The sequence below is a fragment of the Stegostoma tigrinum genome, chromosome 5, assembly GCF_030684315.1.
Source record: "Stegostoma tigrinum isolate sSteTig4 chromosome 5, sSteTig4.hap1, whole genome shotgun sequence".
Lineage (NCBI taxonomy): Eukaryota > Metazoa > Chordata > Chondrichthyes > Orectolobiformes > Stegostomatidae > Stegostoma > Stegostoma tigrinum.
This window is the reverse complement of record NC_081358.1, coordinates 31,315,706-31,332,683: the sequence shown is the minus strand read 5'-3', so window position 1 is coordinate 31,332,683 and position 16,978 is coordinate 31,315,706. Positions and strand designations below refer to the sequence as shown.

The 16,978-nt window shown below is 39.0% G+C and overlaps 1 protein-coding gene across 2 annotated transcripts in view; it reads left to right on the top strand.

Annotated features, from left to right (window-relative positions):
• mcmdc2 (minichromosome maintenance domain containing 2) overlaps positions 1–4,819 on the top strand; it is a 41,456-nt gene extending 36,637 nt beyond the window's left edge. For both annotated transcript variants that reach the window (XM_048529707.2, XM_048529706.2), the window contains exons 12-14: positions 875–1,017; positions 3,861–3,970; positions 4,653–4,819. In XM_048529707.2, coding sequence (XP_048385664.2) covers positions 875–1,017; positions 3,861–3,970; positions 4,653–4,819 — 420 coding nt within the window. The remainder of the gene's footprint in view (positions 1–874; positions 1,018–3,860; positions 3,971–4,652) is intronic.
• Positions 4,820–16,978: the final 12,159 nt, after the last annotated feature.

Here is a 16,978-nt window from a genome sequence, read left to right as displayed (position 1 = left end):
ATTAAGAAGATTGATAAGCACGGCTTTTTTTTCATTTGCGGATGCAGAGTAAAATCCTTTTGTCAATCATTTGTGTGCACTCTGACTCATTAAGGAGAAACCAGTTGCTGTTTGGTGGCAGTTTGATGCTGCAAGAGTTAAACTCTTGTAACAAAAGGTTGTAAAATTTGAGCAACTATTTTAAATCGAAAAGAACTATTGATAATTAAAGATAAAATCAGAGGCCCTTGATCAACTTTGAAAAACTGCCAGACAACATGAGTAGATTCCTGGCGTAAGCATTAAGTTTTTATAAATATAAGGGTGAGCTGTAAAACACATATCAAGTGTTAAAAATACATTTCAACACCTTTGGATTCCAAGCAACAATGCAAAGGTTGATTTTAATTGTGTTTAATTTTTAAACACATTTATTGAGAACAAAATCATATCAGTTTAAGAGCCCTCCTCTAAGGACATGGTGATAATCAGATTAAGAATGAAAATCAGCTGTACAGAGCACAAATTAATGACTAATTCCTATAAAAATGGCAATGCCTTTGCGTTCATTACAGTTTATAAATTAGTTTCTCTAGCTTCGATCTTAGTTCTTCATGTATGTCCATTTTCTGAATGTGAAGGATTTAGACATTTTACTTGCTGGTCTAAAATAAAATGTGATTCACCTGGAGGAACGGGTTTCAATTCTGAAATTGTTTTAAATGTCATAAGTTCTTTGGTTAATACACATTTACTAAATTTGCAGTTTTACTTAATAAATTGAAAAATAGTTGAGTAAATGTGTATTTAGGAATTAAGTAAGATATATTCTTCTGGAGTGCTTCTGATCAGTCTGTGACTGTATGTCTCCTGATTTAAAACACATCTTGATCAGCTGCTAGCATTTGCCAGAAACCAGCAGGCTGAACTTACTTCCGAGGCCGAGAGGCTCATACAAGGGTATTACACTGCAAGCCGGAGAGTCCGAACTGATCCTGTCCATGGATCTAAAATTTCCCCCACTGCACTGAAGGCATTGTAAGTTATTTTTATGAAAATTCATCACTGAGTAATATTTTGTGAATAAAATATATGGTCTTATTGATTGAGGGAGAACAATTGTAGCATCAGCTGAATGTTGGAGCAGTTTTGTAACCAATCTCAGCTAAAATAGTGAAGTTTGTTCAAAGCAAATGTAATTATTGAAAAAATCCAATTGAGACTCTAATAGAGTTAGTTCTAATGTTCTTAGCCCCCTTTATATCCTATGAGATAGCCTACATTTCAATGAGAGGATATGTTAACTGTTTACCTATTTCTTTTGGACTACTGCAAAAAAACAACAAATGTGAAAAACACTATTTGTTAATATTCCAGCATCCCTTGTGTTTCAAAGTATGCTAAACACAGTGAAGGCATGAAATAATTAGTCATAAAACTCATATTTTAAAATAACAATGTTTCCTAATACCACAGAACCAGAAAGATAATGGATATTTGTGCATTTCTAATTTGAAGTTATAGGATACATTATATTGGAGTAGAGTAGAGAGATATTTACTCAATATCCACGTGGACCTGATCTGGAATTGCCAGATACTGAAAAGATTTACTTTATTTCCCACATCCCATGTTTGATGAATACAAAACAACAGTTCACTCAGTAGGGAATTTGGGAAACATTTTTTTGAAAAAAGGCATCAGTGACCTGATTCCAGGATTCCCTGCACATTCCCGGGATTTTGAGTTTTAGAACATAGAACATAGAACAGTACAGCACAGAACAGGCCCTTCAGCCCACAATGTTGTGCCGACCATTGATCCTCATGTATGCACCCTCAAATTTCTGTGACCATATGCATGTCCAGCAGTCTCTTAAATGACCCCAATGACCTTGCTTCCACAACTGCTGCTGGCAACGCATTCCATGCTCTCACAACTCTCAGTGTAAAGAACCCGCCTCTGACGTCCCCTCTATACTTTCCTCCAACCAGCTTAAAACTATGACCCCTCGTGCTAGCCATTTCTGCCCTGGGAAATAGTCTCTGGCTATCAACTCTATCTATGCCTCTCATTATCTTGTATACCTCAATTAGGTCCCCTCTCCTCCTCCTTTTCTCCAATGAAAAGAGACCGAGCTCAGTCAACCTCTCTTCATAAGATAAGCCCTCCAGTCCAGGCAGCATCCTGGTAAACCTCCTCTGAACCCTCTCCAAAGCATCCACATCTTTCCTATAATAGGGCGACCAGAACTGGATGCAGTATTCCAAGTGCGGTCTAACTAAAGTTTTATAGAGCTGCAACAAGATCTCACGACTCTTAAACTCAATCCCCCTTTTAATGAAAGCCAAAACACCATATGCTTTCTTAACAACCCTGTCCACCTGGGTGGCCATTTTAAGGGATCTATGTATCTGCCCACCAAGATCCCTCTGTTCCTCCACACTGCCAAGAATCCTATCCTTAATCCTGTACTCAGCTTTCAAATTCGACCTTCCAAAATGCATCACCTCGCATTTATCCAGGTTGAACACCATCTGCCACCTCTCAGCCCATCTCTGCATCCTGTCAATGTCCCGCTGCAGCCTATAACAGCCCTCTATACTGTCAACGACACCTCCAACCTTCGTGTCATCTGCAAACTTGCTGACCCATCCTTCAATCCCCTCATCCAAGTCATTAATAAAAATTACAAACAGTACAGGCCCAAGGACAGAACATCAGGAACCCAGGTTTGATTCCACCCTGACGTGACTATCTGTGTGAAGTTTGCACATTCTCCCCGTGTCTGCATGGGTTTCCTTCAGGTGTCTGGTTTCTGCCCGCAGTCCAAAAATGTGCAAGCTGGGTGGATTGGCCATACTAAATTGCCAGAATGTGTCAGAGATGTGTAGATTAGGTGGATTATAGGGGGGTGGGTCTGGGTGGGATGCTCTGAGTGTTAGTGTGGACTTGATGGCTCAAAGGGCCTGTTCCCACACTGTAGGGATACTATGATCTAGCACCCACATGTAGGTGATAGAAATTGCTCCTCTGAAGCCAGTATCTCCTGAAGTGGGCACATTGACCATTTTCCAGAGTCTCTTTACCAGCCTCCAGGATGAAAATCTGGTTCTTTACATGCACACATTCATTCTCAACAACTACAGGCAGCAAATGAGACAAACCTGATCTTAATAATCTATTCAAATTTTAAGTTATAATTGTTATGGGAATATTGGAGTAAGATCAGGCCTTTCAGTCTCTTAGGCCTGCTCCATCCTCTAGATCGTGGCTGATCATCTTCCTCAATGTCATATTCCTGTACTATTCCCATATCCTATAGCGTAATTAGTAACTAGAAATCTATCAATATCTGCCTTGAATTTACTTAATGACTGAGCTTCCACTACTCCCTGAGGTAAAGAATTCCAGTGATTGAAGTGAATGAAGAAGCTCATCCACAAATCAGTCTGAAATGGCTTGCCTTTTATTCTGAAACTACGCCCCCGTTCCAGAACCCCACAGTCGGGGGAAACATCCCTTCTGCATATTCATTTTATTATATTAGTTATATTGTATATTGCATCTATGTTCTGCATAGGTGCAAAATAATAACTGAAAATGTGTAATTTGATTATAAGTTAAATATTTAAGGTTTTGTCTTACAGTTTAACTCTCCTAGAAATCATTTGATTAGGTAATTGTCTTCTCTTTTAAAAGTATGTATAAAATGTTTTCAAATTATATATAGTTCAAAGCTATATATAATGTGAAACATGATTTGTTATTGGAATTGAATTGCATAGAAGCATGTAGAGTTTCACAGCTTATCCTTTTTCATTAGAGCAACAGTTAAAGCATTTATGTTTTAGACTTCTGAATATTTTTCTAATTCACAGAATGTCATTGTCTGAAACACATGCCAAACTCAGCCTGAGAAACAAAGTGCTGGAACAGGATGCTGTCATTGCAGTTTTGCTGTATGAAATGTCCATCACTGCAAGGCATGGTAATGATAGTTGCATGTCTTAAAGCAAAAGTGTAAATTCCAGATTGTGATTGCAAACAAAGGATGCATTTTCAACAAAAACAGAAACTGCTGGAATATGCCAGCATAGAATCCCTATGGTGTTGAAGAAAGCTATTCGGCCCATTGAGTCCACACCAACCCACTGAAAAGCATCCCACCCAGACACAGCCCCCGACTGTATCCCTGTAACCCTGCATTTCCCATGGTTAATCCACCTAGCCTGCTCATCACTGCACACTATGGTCAATTTAGCATTGCCAGTCCATATAACCTGCATATCTTTGGACTGTGGATGGAAACCCCAGCAGACATGGGAAGAATGTGCAAACTCAACACAGAAAGTCACTCAAGGGTTGAATTGAACCCTGGTCCCTTACACTGTGAGGCAGCAGTGAGTGCTAACTACAGAGCCACTATGCCAACCAGAATGTTCTGATAAGAGTCACTGAACCCAAAATGTTAACTCTGATTCCTCCCCACAGTTGCTGCCAGACCTGCTGACATTTTCCAGCAATTTGTGTTTTTGTTTCAAATTTCTACCATCTGGGTTTTTTTTTGTCCAGAATGCATTTAATGTTTAGAAGCCCCATTGTGTACTTTTAGCTTATACAGGATGTAGTGGATAACCATAAATTGAACTAATTTTTATTCATTTCTGTAGGTTCCTCGGTGTTATGTGTGGCTCCCAATGCAGTGTTTCCTTTTGAACTGTGTGATGAGCATAGCTTAAATCAAAGAGATATATATTTGGCACAATTCCATCAACAGCTGTTACAGTTCTGCTATACATATGCTCCTGGGATGTCTGTGCACTTTTCTGAAGAATAACTTAAAACAGATTTATTTGCATTGTAGTCAAACTTTGCCAATTAACACTACCATTTTATTATTGTTACTTCTTAGTAATTGTTTTGTGTGTGTCACTACATATCAAAAATACAAAAGTAGAGCAATAAGTTATTAGTGAAAATACAGATTTATTGAGTATTTCTAATTTAACGTTATGTGAAATGTAGAGTACTAATATTTAATAAATTTATTGTTCAACCACTTTTTATTGAGTTAAAGGACAGAACTCAATGTAGGTAGCTAATCTAATTCTTGGCATTAAATATAATCTTTCACTTGGCATCTATGTGTGATTATTTCTATAATGTATAAAATCACATTAGAAATCAGAAAATTAGAACTGGACACTTGCATGTGTCAAGTGGGTGTTTGATTCGCTTTACTTGAAAGCAGTGTCATATGTGCCAAATTTTGGTTTCCTTAAACTAACTAAGCCTGCATTATATTCTGACAATGTATAGCATTTTATCCAAACTACAAAACACCTAAAATTGTGTCTTAATATGGATAAACGTCCTTTAATGCAAATTTTAATGTATTTGGTGAGATTTATGACTCTCTTTAGGTGTGATTTGGATCCTAGCATAGATATCGGCTGAGTTTCAGTGGCATCAATCCTCTAAGTGGAGTGAGTTAATTTGGGCAGTTGATTCACACTGTTGTGTCTCTACTGGTGCCTAACAATGAAACTCCTCAATCTAGAATGAATCTTCATGTTTTTTGACAGATGCTCTGCATGTGTTTTACACTCTTGGACTTAGAAAATGTTCTCACTGAATTTACGTGTCTTTGTACCTAACCATCCAAACAGTTCAGTTTTAAAACACCTGATCAGCTAGGGTCAATTTTCATTACCCAAACCTGGCACCATCAGCCTGCAAATAGAATCAACAGCCTTAATGCCTCATGTACACTGGTGATCAGGGTATTATTAAGAGTTAGATATCTGGAGAGTCTATTTATTTTGGATGGTAGCCAATTTTGGTACTGAAATTGATGTCCTTTTGATGTAAAGAGGATGATAACTGATGATTTGGATCAGAACTGATCAACGACTGATCATCACATACCAATAAGTGCCAAAGTGATGGAGTCAAAGATGCTTGCCAGAGGTAGGAAATAAATTAATTAGTGGAGCTTGGAGAACCACTTTCCCTCAACGCCCTCAAGAATCTGCAAAAACAAAACTAAGCCAGTACCTCTTCAGGAAGACCCACTCCCCACCTTTTAACACCCACCACCCCCACCTCAACCTCCAACAATAAAAACACCCATGTAGCCAATTCAATATTTACATGCAAAGCCCATTAAGGGCACAGGCAACCATCAAAAGTGCTGGGGAGATAGGGAGAGAGGGAGAGAGGGCAGGGACTAAATCAAAATGGGGTTGGAGATGGAATTAAAGGACTGTATCCCCCGTTGTGCCCAACTCTCTCTAAAACCATTGAGAGCATTAATGGACACCACATGCTCTGTATTGTGCTTTTTTGTAACTCAACTGTAACTCAAATGACAGCCATTTTCTGGTTCATTTTTCAGGACCAGACTTAGACCAATCAAGGTTAAACCAACTTGGTATAAGCTAAAACAAAACCTGGGAATTAACAATCAGTCAATATCTAACTATTGCATTCTTCAAGACAACATCTTTACCAATCAAGTAAACTTGCCAACCAATCAACTCTGTCTTCTCATACAGTATGAAATACTGTTTATTTTTACATTGCCATGTCTTGCGGATTGCCCTGATGAGAACAAGATGAAAGCGTTAACAAAATGCTATTTTTCAACCGTAGTCACCATTCACAAGATGGAAACATAAAATTTTCACTTTATGTAATTCACTTTTGGTGTAATGGTTATGTATTCTCAGTTTCACAAATACCTCATTCTTTCCCAGGCCATTATGCTTAAGTAAGAAATAATAGATTTTTTTCAAGAAAAATATTTTGTTTGATGAATTGCATTCATTAATATGATAGGTCTTGTTATGGTTGCTTGTCTTGAGAATTGATTGGGCTTGTTTTATTTGGAATCACGTTACTTGAAGTAAAGTCAGCATGGAAATTATGCCATCTGTAATATCAAAAGAACAGCCATCTTTTGTAACAGCAAAGTGTGGAGCTAGATGAACACAGCAGGCCAAGCAGCATCTTAGGCTGATGTTTCGGGCCTAAACCATTCATCAGAAAAGGGGGAGGGGGAGAGGGTTCTGAAATAAATAGGGAGAGAGGGGAAGGCGGATCGAAGATGGATAGAGGATAAGATAGGTGGAGAGGAGACAGACAAGTTAAAGGGGCGGGGATGGAGCCTGTAGGTGAGTATAGGTGGGAGGGAATAGGTCAGTCCAGGGAGGACGGACAGGTCAAGGGGGTGGGATGAGGTTAGTAGGTAGGAAATGGAGGTGCGGCTTGAGGTGGGAGGAGGGAATAGGTGAGGGGAAGAACAGGTTAGGGAGGTGGGGACAAGCTGGGCTGGTTTTGGGATGCAGTAGGGGAGGGGAGATTTTGTAGCTTGTGAAATCCACATTGATACCATTGGGCTGCAGAGTTCCCAAACGGAATATGAGTTGCTGTTCCTGCAACCTCATTGGAGAAAAGGAGGAGGAGAGGGGACCTAATTGAGGTATACAAGATAATGAGAGGCATAGATAGAGTCGATAGCCAGAGACTATTTCCCAGGGCAGAAATGGCTAGCACGAGGGGTCATAGTTTTAAGCTGGTTGGTGGAAAGTATAGAGGGGATGTCAGAGGCAGGTTCTTTACGCAGAGAGTTGTGAGAGCATGGAATGCGTTGCCAGCAGCAGTTGTGGAAGCAAGGTCATTGGGGTCATTTAAGAGACTGCTGGACATGCATATGGTCACAGAAATTTGAGGGTGCATCCATGAGGATCAATGGTCGGCACAACATTGTGGGCTGAAGGGCCTGTTCTGTGCTGTACTGTTCTATGTTCTATGTTCTATGTTCTAACCTTCGGGTGGCATCGTTATGGCACTGCAGGAGGCCCATGATGGACATGTCATCTAACGAATGGGAGGAGCAGTTGAAATGGTTCGCGGCTGGGAGGTGCAGTTGTTTATTGCAAACTGAGCGTAGTGTTCTGCAAAGTGGTCCCCAAGCCTCCATTTGGTTTCCCCGATGTAGAGGAGGCCACAACGGGTACAGTGGATGTGCAGGTGAACATCTGCTTGATGTGGAAAGTCTTCTTGGGGCCTGGGATGGGGGTGAGGTCATCTTTTGAATATTATTTAGAGACAGAAAGTAGGTATTGGAATAGCAAAAATCTACACTATCACTTCAGGCTGTCCATACAAATAAAAAGAGAATCAAGCAAATGATTTTCTGAGAGACAGAAGTACATCATCAATTTAGGAATTACAGTCAGAAATTCTCCCCAACCCTCAAGGTTCATAGTCTAGGAGGCCTCAACCTAACAATTAACTACACCCTAATATCCTACATTTCCCTTTTGGTGGTTTTGTAGTTTTCCATAGTTTGAAGGCTGTGCGACATAATCCTCATGATCACTTTTAGAATGCCTTTCATATGCCTGTGTGAAAAATAAAACTTCCTCACAGTGAATCTCACTTCCTACTTTCCTAAGTTAAAGTTAAATTTTGTCCAGTCTCATCTTGGACTACTGGCAATTCCAGTTTCATCCCCTTTAAATCATTTTTGATGACAATACGCACAATTTTTTTATACATTCAATACATCCTTCTAAGGTATGTTCTTAAGTGGCCCATTTTCTTCGCATGTTGTGGCTAATCCAGGTTTCCTTCATATTGAACCATAATTAGGTGTTGCATTACTTTCATAAATCAGGAATCTTGTAAATTCTGAGCCTGCTGCATTGACATCATTTAAACTCCTGATGGCTAGTCCAGATAGTCTCTCTGCTTTATATTTTCCAATTGTAATTTTGTGTCTTGGTTTTCATCTACTGGCTGCCTGAACATCTAATGTTTTTGACAAATGGTATCACTCTAACGTGTCACAATTTACTGAATTTGGACACTGTATGTCTTTCTTTGTAAAATACATTAGTTGTTATCATTAAAAAATTGAAGTTTTCTCCTCTAAAGCATCCTGGGAGTTAGAAATGAGAACATACTCAATATGGCCTTCATTCTGCCATGGCCAATTACATGACATTGCATTTCAATTATTTTAAATTGTGTGTAAATCAACAAAAACATGAGGGGCCATAAGAAAGCCTGAAAACACTGAGGTGTACTTTTTCTTGGAGTTTTAGAATTTAAATTTCAAGTCTTTACACACACTGGGCATGGCAGGTTTAATTTCTGCAGACTGACAAAGTATTTTAATTTTTAATCTTATATTTAGATCATGAAAGTGCATTAAAAAGACCAGAACAAAAAATGATCCCTTTTATATCTAGTTTCCTCCTGTGTATTAGGATCCATGTGTAATGTGCTAATACGCACAGAAGTTGGAGTCATTTTTTTCAGACTTGGGGGCATGGCCAGTTTTGAGGGTGAGATTTATTTAGATGGAGACTTTCTGGGCTGACTTAGAAGACCTTGGAAACTTGACCATATTGTAGTTACACAGGCAAATCTCAGTAAATATTTTGCCATCTATTAAACCACATATTTAATGTGCATCCACTTACAGTTGTACATTTATGCAAATCCAGAGGAAATTCCAGGAATATATGCACTTATAATACTGTATAAATTCTTTTAAAAAAAAGGAAGATAGTAGAGGTATCTTTTGCACTATTTAACTATATTAGTGATATTAGAAAATTTTAGTCAACTCCAGAAATTAAAAAAATCTCAATGAGTTAAGATGCTTTCAGTTCTGGCTGATTTACTGGCTTACTGCAAACACTAGGTGGTAGTAAGAATGTTTGTTATGCACCAAAAATTCAAAGTGCTTGTCGTACCTATTAATTGGTCCTTTTTTTTAGCAAATTAAGTAACTGTTTTAATGTTTACAATATTTGCTTTTTAACTAACAATATTTATAATGCTGATATACATCTGTGTATGGATGGGGACACCAATACATATTTTTAAAAATAAATATCTTTCAATGTTAATATGATTTCTTCATCTTTATTAGTAAAGAAATGGTGCTGGAAAAATATTTGCGATTGAAGGCCAATAAATTCCCAGACCCTGATAATCTACATCCCAGAGCACTTAAGGAAGTAGCTCTAGAAATAGTGGATGCATTAGTGGTCATCTTCCAGGATTCTAAAGACTCTGGAACAGTCCCTGCAGATTGGAGGGTGGTTAATATCACTCCAATAATCAAAAAGGGAAGTAGAGAGAAAACAGGGAATTATAGACCAGTAAGCCTCACATTGATAATGGGGAAAATTCTCGAACCCATTGTCAAGGATTTTATAGCAGAGCATTTAGAGAGCAGTGGCAGGATCAGACGGAATCAGCACAGTTTTATGAATGGGAAATCATGCTTGACAAATCCGTTGGAATTCTATGAAGATTTAACTAGTAGATTTGACAAAGGGGAGCCAGTCGATGTAGTATATTTGGACTTTTAGAAAGCTTTTGACAAAGTCCTACATAAAAAAATTAATGTACAAGATTATAATGCATGGGATTGGGGAAAGTGTATTGAGATGGATAGAAACCTGGTTGGCAGAAAGGAAACAAAGAGTAGGAATTTATGGGTCCTTTTCAAATTGGCAGGTATTAACTAGTGGGTTGCCACAGGGATTAGTGCTGGGACCCCAGCAATTCACAATATTTGCTAATGATTTTGATGAGGGAACAAAATGTAACATCTTCAAGTTTGCATATGATACCAAGCAGGGTGGGAGGGTGAACTGTGACGAGGGTGCAGAGATCCTTCAGCATGGTCTCAATAGGTTGGATGAGTGAGCAAATCAATGGCTCAATGCAGTATAATTTGGATAAATGTGAGGTTATTCACTTTGGAAGCAAAAACGAGAATGCAGATTACTACCTGAATGGCTGTAAATTGGGAGAGGGAAGTGAGCAGTGGGACATGGGTATCCTTGTGGACCAGTCACTGAAGGTAAGTAAGCAGGTGCGGCAGGCGGTAAAGAAGGCAAATGGTATATTGGCCTTCGTTGCAAGAGGTTTTTAGTACAGGAGCAGGAATGTGTTGTGTCAGTGATACAAGGCCTTGGTGAGGCCACACCTAGAATGTTGTGTGCAGTTTTGGTCTCCTTTTCTGAGGAAGAATGCTCTTGGTTCTCAAGGGACTGCAGCAAAGATTTACCAGGCTGATTCTGGGAATGGCGGGTCTGATGTACAAAGTGAGATTGACTAAGTTGGGATTGTTTTCATTACAGTTCAGATGAATGTGTGGGGGTCTCATAGAGACTTATAAGATTCTAACAGGACCAGACAGGGTAGATGCAGGGAGGATCTTCCCGAAGGTGGGTATGTCCTGAACTAGGTGTTACAGTATGGGGTTTGGGGTAGAGCATTTAGGATGGAGATGAGGAGACATTTCTTCACTCAAAGGGTGGTGAGCCTTGGAAATCATTATCTCAGGAAGTAGTTGATGCCAAAACATTGAATGTATTCAAGAGGCAACTTTATACAGCACTTGGGGTGAATAGGGTCTAAGGCTAGGGGGAGAAAGCAGGATTAGGCTATTGAGTTGGATGGTCAAAAATGATTGAGAAGAATGGCGAAGCTGACTCGAAGGGCCGAATAGCCTCCTCCCGCTCCTACATTCCATGTTTCCATGTCACATTAATTCTGATTTTTCACCACAGATGCTGCCAGACCTGCTGAGCTTTTCCACTGATTTCTGTTTTTCTTTCTGATCCATAGCATCAACAGTTCTTTCAGTTTTTATTGAGGAAAATTAGGGTTGTTAGGAATATATTCGACTCGATACCCTGCAGCCTTTTGAACACAAAAGAGTTCATGTTAACTTATAACCCTTATGCTCCATTTTGTTTTATGATTTATTTTCCACTAATTGAGTTTTCTCTTCTTTTATTATTTCTTTACTTTGGATATGGGCAGCTGCTATCCAACTGTTCACACCTCACCTACACACTCATTTTGTATTTGCATTGATACTTCCTTCGGTTTTTGTACCATACAATTTTTTTGTTGTTTATTTTCTTTCCCCCTCTATGCTTTCGTACATGTTTTTCCAACCCCACCCCATACTTTTCAATTGCTTAAAACTTTCAACTGCTAAATCTGTTGAGTTTCTTCAGCAATTTGTTTCTCTTTCAGATTTCCAGCATCACTGTTCTTTGTTTTATATTACATTGGTATTTTTCTCAGTTCTGATGATTTATCTTGAAATATTAACTATTTTTCTCAGATGCTGCCTGACCTGATGAGTATTTTGGGCATTTGTTTTTTATTTCAGGTTTCAGCATGTAGTAGTTTAGTTTTGTAGTGGCATCTGCTGATGACTTAATGATACCATAGCAACGTGTATCATTGGATAATACCCCAATTCTAGGCATGGCCAATATAACTGCCAAACCTCTCATGTTAAAAGCCATTGGCTACTTGATTATCAGTCCCAGACACACATCACTCCTGGATAACCAAACGTGAAGCTGGATGAACACAGCAGGCCAAGCAGCATCTCAGGAGCACAAAAGCTGATGTTTCAGGCCTAGTTCATCAGAGAGCATCACTCCTGTGCTGGCATTTTGACCCCTGACATGAACTGTGATACCAGGTTGGATAGTGTAAGGTCCAGTGCCACTCGTGAGTCATGAGTTGTTGCCCCTGATGGTAAGTCTGAGATGACCTGTAGATTATTTAGTGCTCTTGGTTGTTATGAGTAACATCTTCAATATCTATCTCATCAATATATCAATACCCTTTTTTGTAGAAGCAGCCTCAGCATATGACAAACTGAACGAATTCATTTGAAACACCAATTTGTATTTAACCCATTCTTTTCCATAGGAAAACGTCAGACGGAATAAAATCCAACAATCACCAAAAACAGGTTCATTAAAATGCCTTTGCAGGCTATGGAATTGTTGACCACAAACAGCTGCCATTTTGTCTACATAGATCAGTGCATTTCCAAATATTTGCACACATTTGTGTGTTTGCAATGTGTTAAACAACATTGCTATTATTAATATCTCCGCTTTGTGGGCAACATAATCCCGCAAGGAAAGTCCAACTGATAATCATCTCAGTGCACAAATAGGCATTTTTACTTCTTTCTTCACAGCAGAAATTTGAATTAGTTAGTCACCGATTTCCCTTGCCACAGCTGCCAAAATTTATCAGTTATTAGTAAATCCTCTAAGGGTGTTATCATCTAGAGCTGTACACCTAAAACATTCCTCCCATTTGCCCATCCTGTAGCATCATATTTGACTAATTGATCCTCTGTCAGTATCCAAAAACTGTCAAGCGAACAAGATTAATGATCATCTGACTAACAATTTTGACTGCTATTTAACATTGACCATTCCTTGAAATTTAGTAAAGGCAAGCTAAAAATCAATATACTGTAGCATCATGGTAGACAACTGTTTCATTATAATTACAATATTGAGCAGCTGCATATGCTGGTAATATACATGAACTGAGAGATTTATTGAGGATCTCTGCAACTATTAGCAGCATTCTGACTTTCTGAACCAATAATTTGATTGTATTTACACATACAGCATATTTCAAAAAATACAAGAGTGACTGCCTACCACTAAATGCATATTTTTGGTTTTGATATGAAATTGTTATATATATTAACAAGCATTGCTTGACAATTCACAGTAAGCTGCAACATTAGAACATCTGACAATATCTCCATTGCACCTCTTTGGTTAAAACAAGACATTGTAGGTACTGAAAATCAAGAACAAAAGCAGCAAATGTTGTAAGCACTTAAGTCAAACAGCATATGAGGACAGAACAGACAATGCAATTGCAAGCTTGAACAAATATTCTCTGACTAGGTGCAAATCCATAACTTTTGTATTACATATTTTCCTTTTGCTGTTCAATTGTCATTGTTGAGATACAAGCAGGGTGAGTAAAGAAGGGAGAAGGAGAAAATGCTAGGAGTTGGTAAGGGGGAGGAGAGGGAGAAAAAAGGCCTGGCAAGGCAGGTTCCCCCTCTTCTTTACTTCTCCTGGTCCTCCTTCTCCCTTGGTTTCCTAACCCAAACCCCACCCCCTTTGACCTCCACCCCGCCTTTCCATTTGGTCTCGTACCCATCCTAAACTCTAATTGAGTACAAGCCCAATCAACATCTCCTCATAAGAACAGTCCTCCATATCTTGAACAATGTAATGGACTTCTCTGGACTCCAAAACCAGTACTGTATTATCTTTCCTTAGACAAGGGGACCAAAATTGTTCTAGTATTCTATTTGTGGTCTAACTAGTACCTTGTATTTTTAGCAAGGCTTCCCCAATTTTATAACCAATTCTCCTTGAAATAAAGGTCTATAGCTCATTTGGCTTCTCTATTATCTGTTGAAATTGTATGATTTTTATGATTCCTACAAGGATCTCCAAATCCCTCTGTACTGTAGCTTTTCACAATCTATTTAAATAATATTTGTAATATAAGTCCATTTTTACATTTATATTTGCTAGTTTACCCCTAAAATTTATTTTTCTCCCTTTTTTTGGTCATCATTTGTTCGCTTTTAAAAACTTTCCTAATTTTCTACCACTAATCTCTGCCACAATGTGTTTTTCACTGTCAATGTGACACAATGATTGAGTGATTGAGATCATTCAGCCCATTATATCTGTGCTGACTTCACTAACCCCAGTTACAAGCTCTTAGCCCATTGCTTTGGAGGCTATGAGAACGCAACTGATTATAGGAATACTAATAACATTTTACAAAAATTTCTGATTCAGCTATAATTTCAGGCAGTGTGTTCCATACTCCCTCTGTTGTCTGTTTAAAAGCAGCTTTCCCTTAACAACCTCCTAGATTGAAGGTAATAGGTAAAAGATTATGCCCCCCGTTATGAACCCCTCTTCCAATGAGAAAAGTGATTGATCAATGCCTACACATCTCAAACAGCTCTCCTCTCAATCTTCATTGTTCAAAGACAACAACACCTGCCTATCCAATCCTTCCTCTTTATTCAGACCCTCCAGCCCAGGCAGCACCCTTTCTAGTACATTCACATTCTCCCTACACTATGATGACCAGAACTGCAGTGTGTTCTTGTTGTGGCCAATTAGCATTTTATACAATTACAGCATAATCTTTGCCAATAAAGGCAAGTGTCCCATATGCCACCTTAAACACACTACCTTCAGGAATAGTGGATGTATATGCAAAAGTCCCTCTGATCTCCAGAAGTATGCATTCAAAATGAAAAGATAAAATGAATATTTTCATATGTGATTCTTATTTTTCATTATTAGTAGCTGTTAATTTCAGAAACCAAGTAAAAGGTGGTGGACAATGAAGAATAATACATACAGACTGTTTATTTGTCTAGTATTACTGTGATGATCACTTCCCCATCAGAAATAGATGAACATTTAAAGTCTCTACTTTTTATGAAGTAGCATTTTCTAATTCCATGTTTTGTTTTAGTTTAAAATGCTAATAAGCATATTCAATTAAAAGTAACGCCCATAGCTAGTTTAAAATTGAAAGAAATTTTCAGCACTTCTCTCCTAGGGCACTACAGTGCTGGAGGACTAAAGGAGGTTAAACTATAAATCTGTAAATTAGTTTGGTATTACATAGCGCTTCTACTCAAAAAAATGTCAAGATAGTCTATTCATGCTGTATGGCGAATGTAAGAAATGTCACATATGTATTTGTATTACAAAGCATCAATTTTAGAATCAGAATTACAAACAAAATCCGAAGAACATGCTTGAAGTAGTTCAGGATTTGGTCTGCTGGCACTGTTATTTTAAACCAAAGGAACACTCGAACCAAACCTTAACAGATATCTTCGCAGCATCTTTGAGCACGGGTGAGGTCATGGAGTACTGAAGAATTGCTAATGTTGTCCCCTTGTTTAAGAAGGGTAGCAAGGCGAACCCAGGAAATTGTAGACCAGTGAGCCTGACATTGGAAGTGGGGAAGCTACTGGAGAAGATACTGAGGGATAGGACCTAGTTACATTTGGAAGAAAATGGGCTTATTAGTGATAGGCAGCATGGTTTTGTGCAGGGAAGATCATGTCTTACCAACTTGAAAGAATTCTTTGGAGGAAGTGACAAAGTCGATAGATGAAGGAAGGGCTGTAGATGTCACATACATGGACTTCAGAAAGGCGTTTGATAAGGTTCCCCATGGTACGCTGATGGAGAAAGTGAAGTCACATGGGGTCCAGGGTGTACTAGCTAGATGGATAGAGAACTGGCTGGGCAACAGGAGACAGAGCTGGAGTGGAAGCGAGTTTCTCAAAATGGAGAACTGTGGCCAATGGTATTCCACAGGAATCCGTGTTGGGACCACTGTTGTTTGTGAAATACATAAATGATCTGGAGGAAGGTGTAGATGGCCTGATTAGCAAGTTTGCAGATGACACTAAGATTGGTGGAGTAGGAGATAGTGAAGGGGACTGTCAGAGAACGTAGCAAAATATCGATAGATTGGACAGTTGGGCAGAGAAATGGCAGATGGAGTTCAATCCAGGCAAATGCAAGGTGATACACTTTGGAAGATCCAAGTCAAGAGCAACCTATACAGTAAATGGAAAAGCCCTGGGGAAAATTGATGCAGAGAGAGATCTGGGTGTTCAGGTCCATTGTATCCTGAAGTTGGCAATGCAGGTCGATAGAGTGGTCAAGAAGGCATATGGCATGCTTTCATTCATCATACAGGGTATTGAGAACAAAAGGTGGCAGGTCCTGTTACAGTTGTGTAGGACTTTGGTTCGACCACATTTGGAATACTGAGTACAGTTCTGGTCACCACATTACCAAAACGATGTGGATGCTTTGCAGAGGGTATAGAGGAGATTCATCAGGATGTTGCCTGGTAGGGAGGGTGCTAACTATGAAGAGAGGTTGAGCAGATTAGGATTATTTACCTTAGAAAGATGGAGGTTGGGGTGGGGGGAACTGATTGAGGCCTACAAAATCAAGAGGTATAGACAGGGTGGATAACAAGAAGCTTCCACCCCCCCCCCCAAAAGTGGGGGACTCAGTTACTAGGGGTCACGATTTCAAGGTGAGAG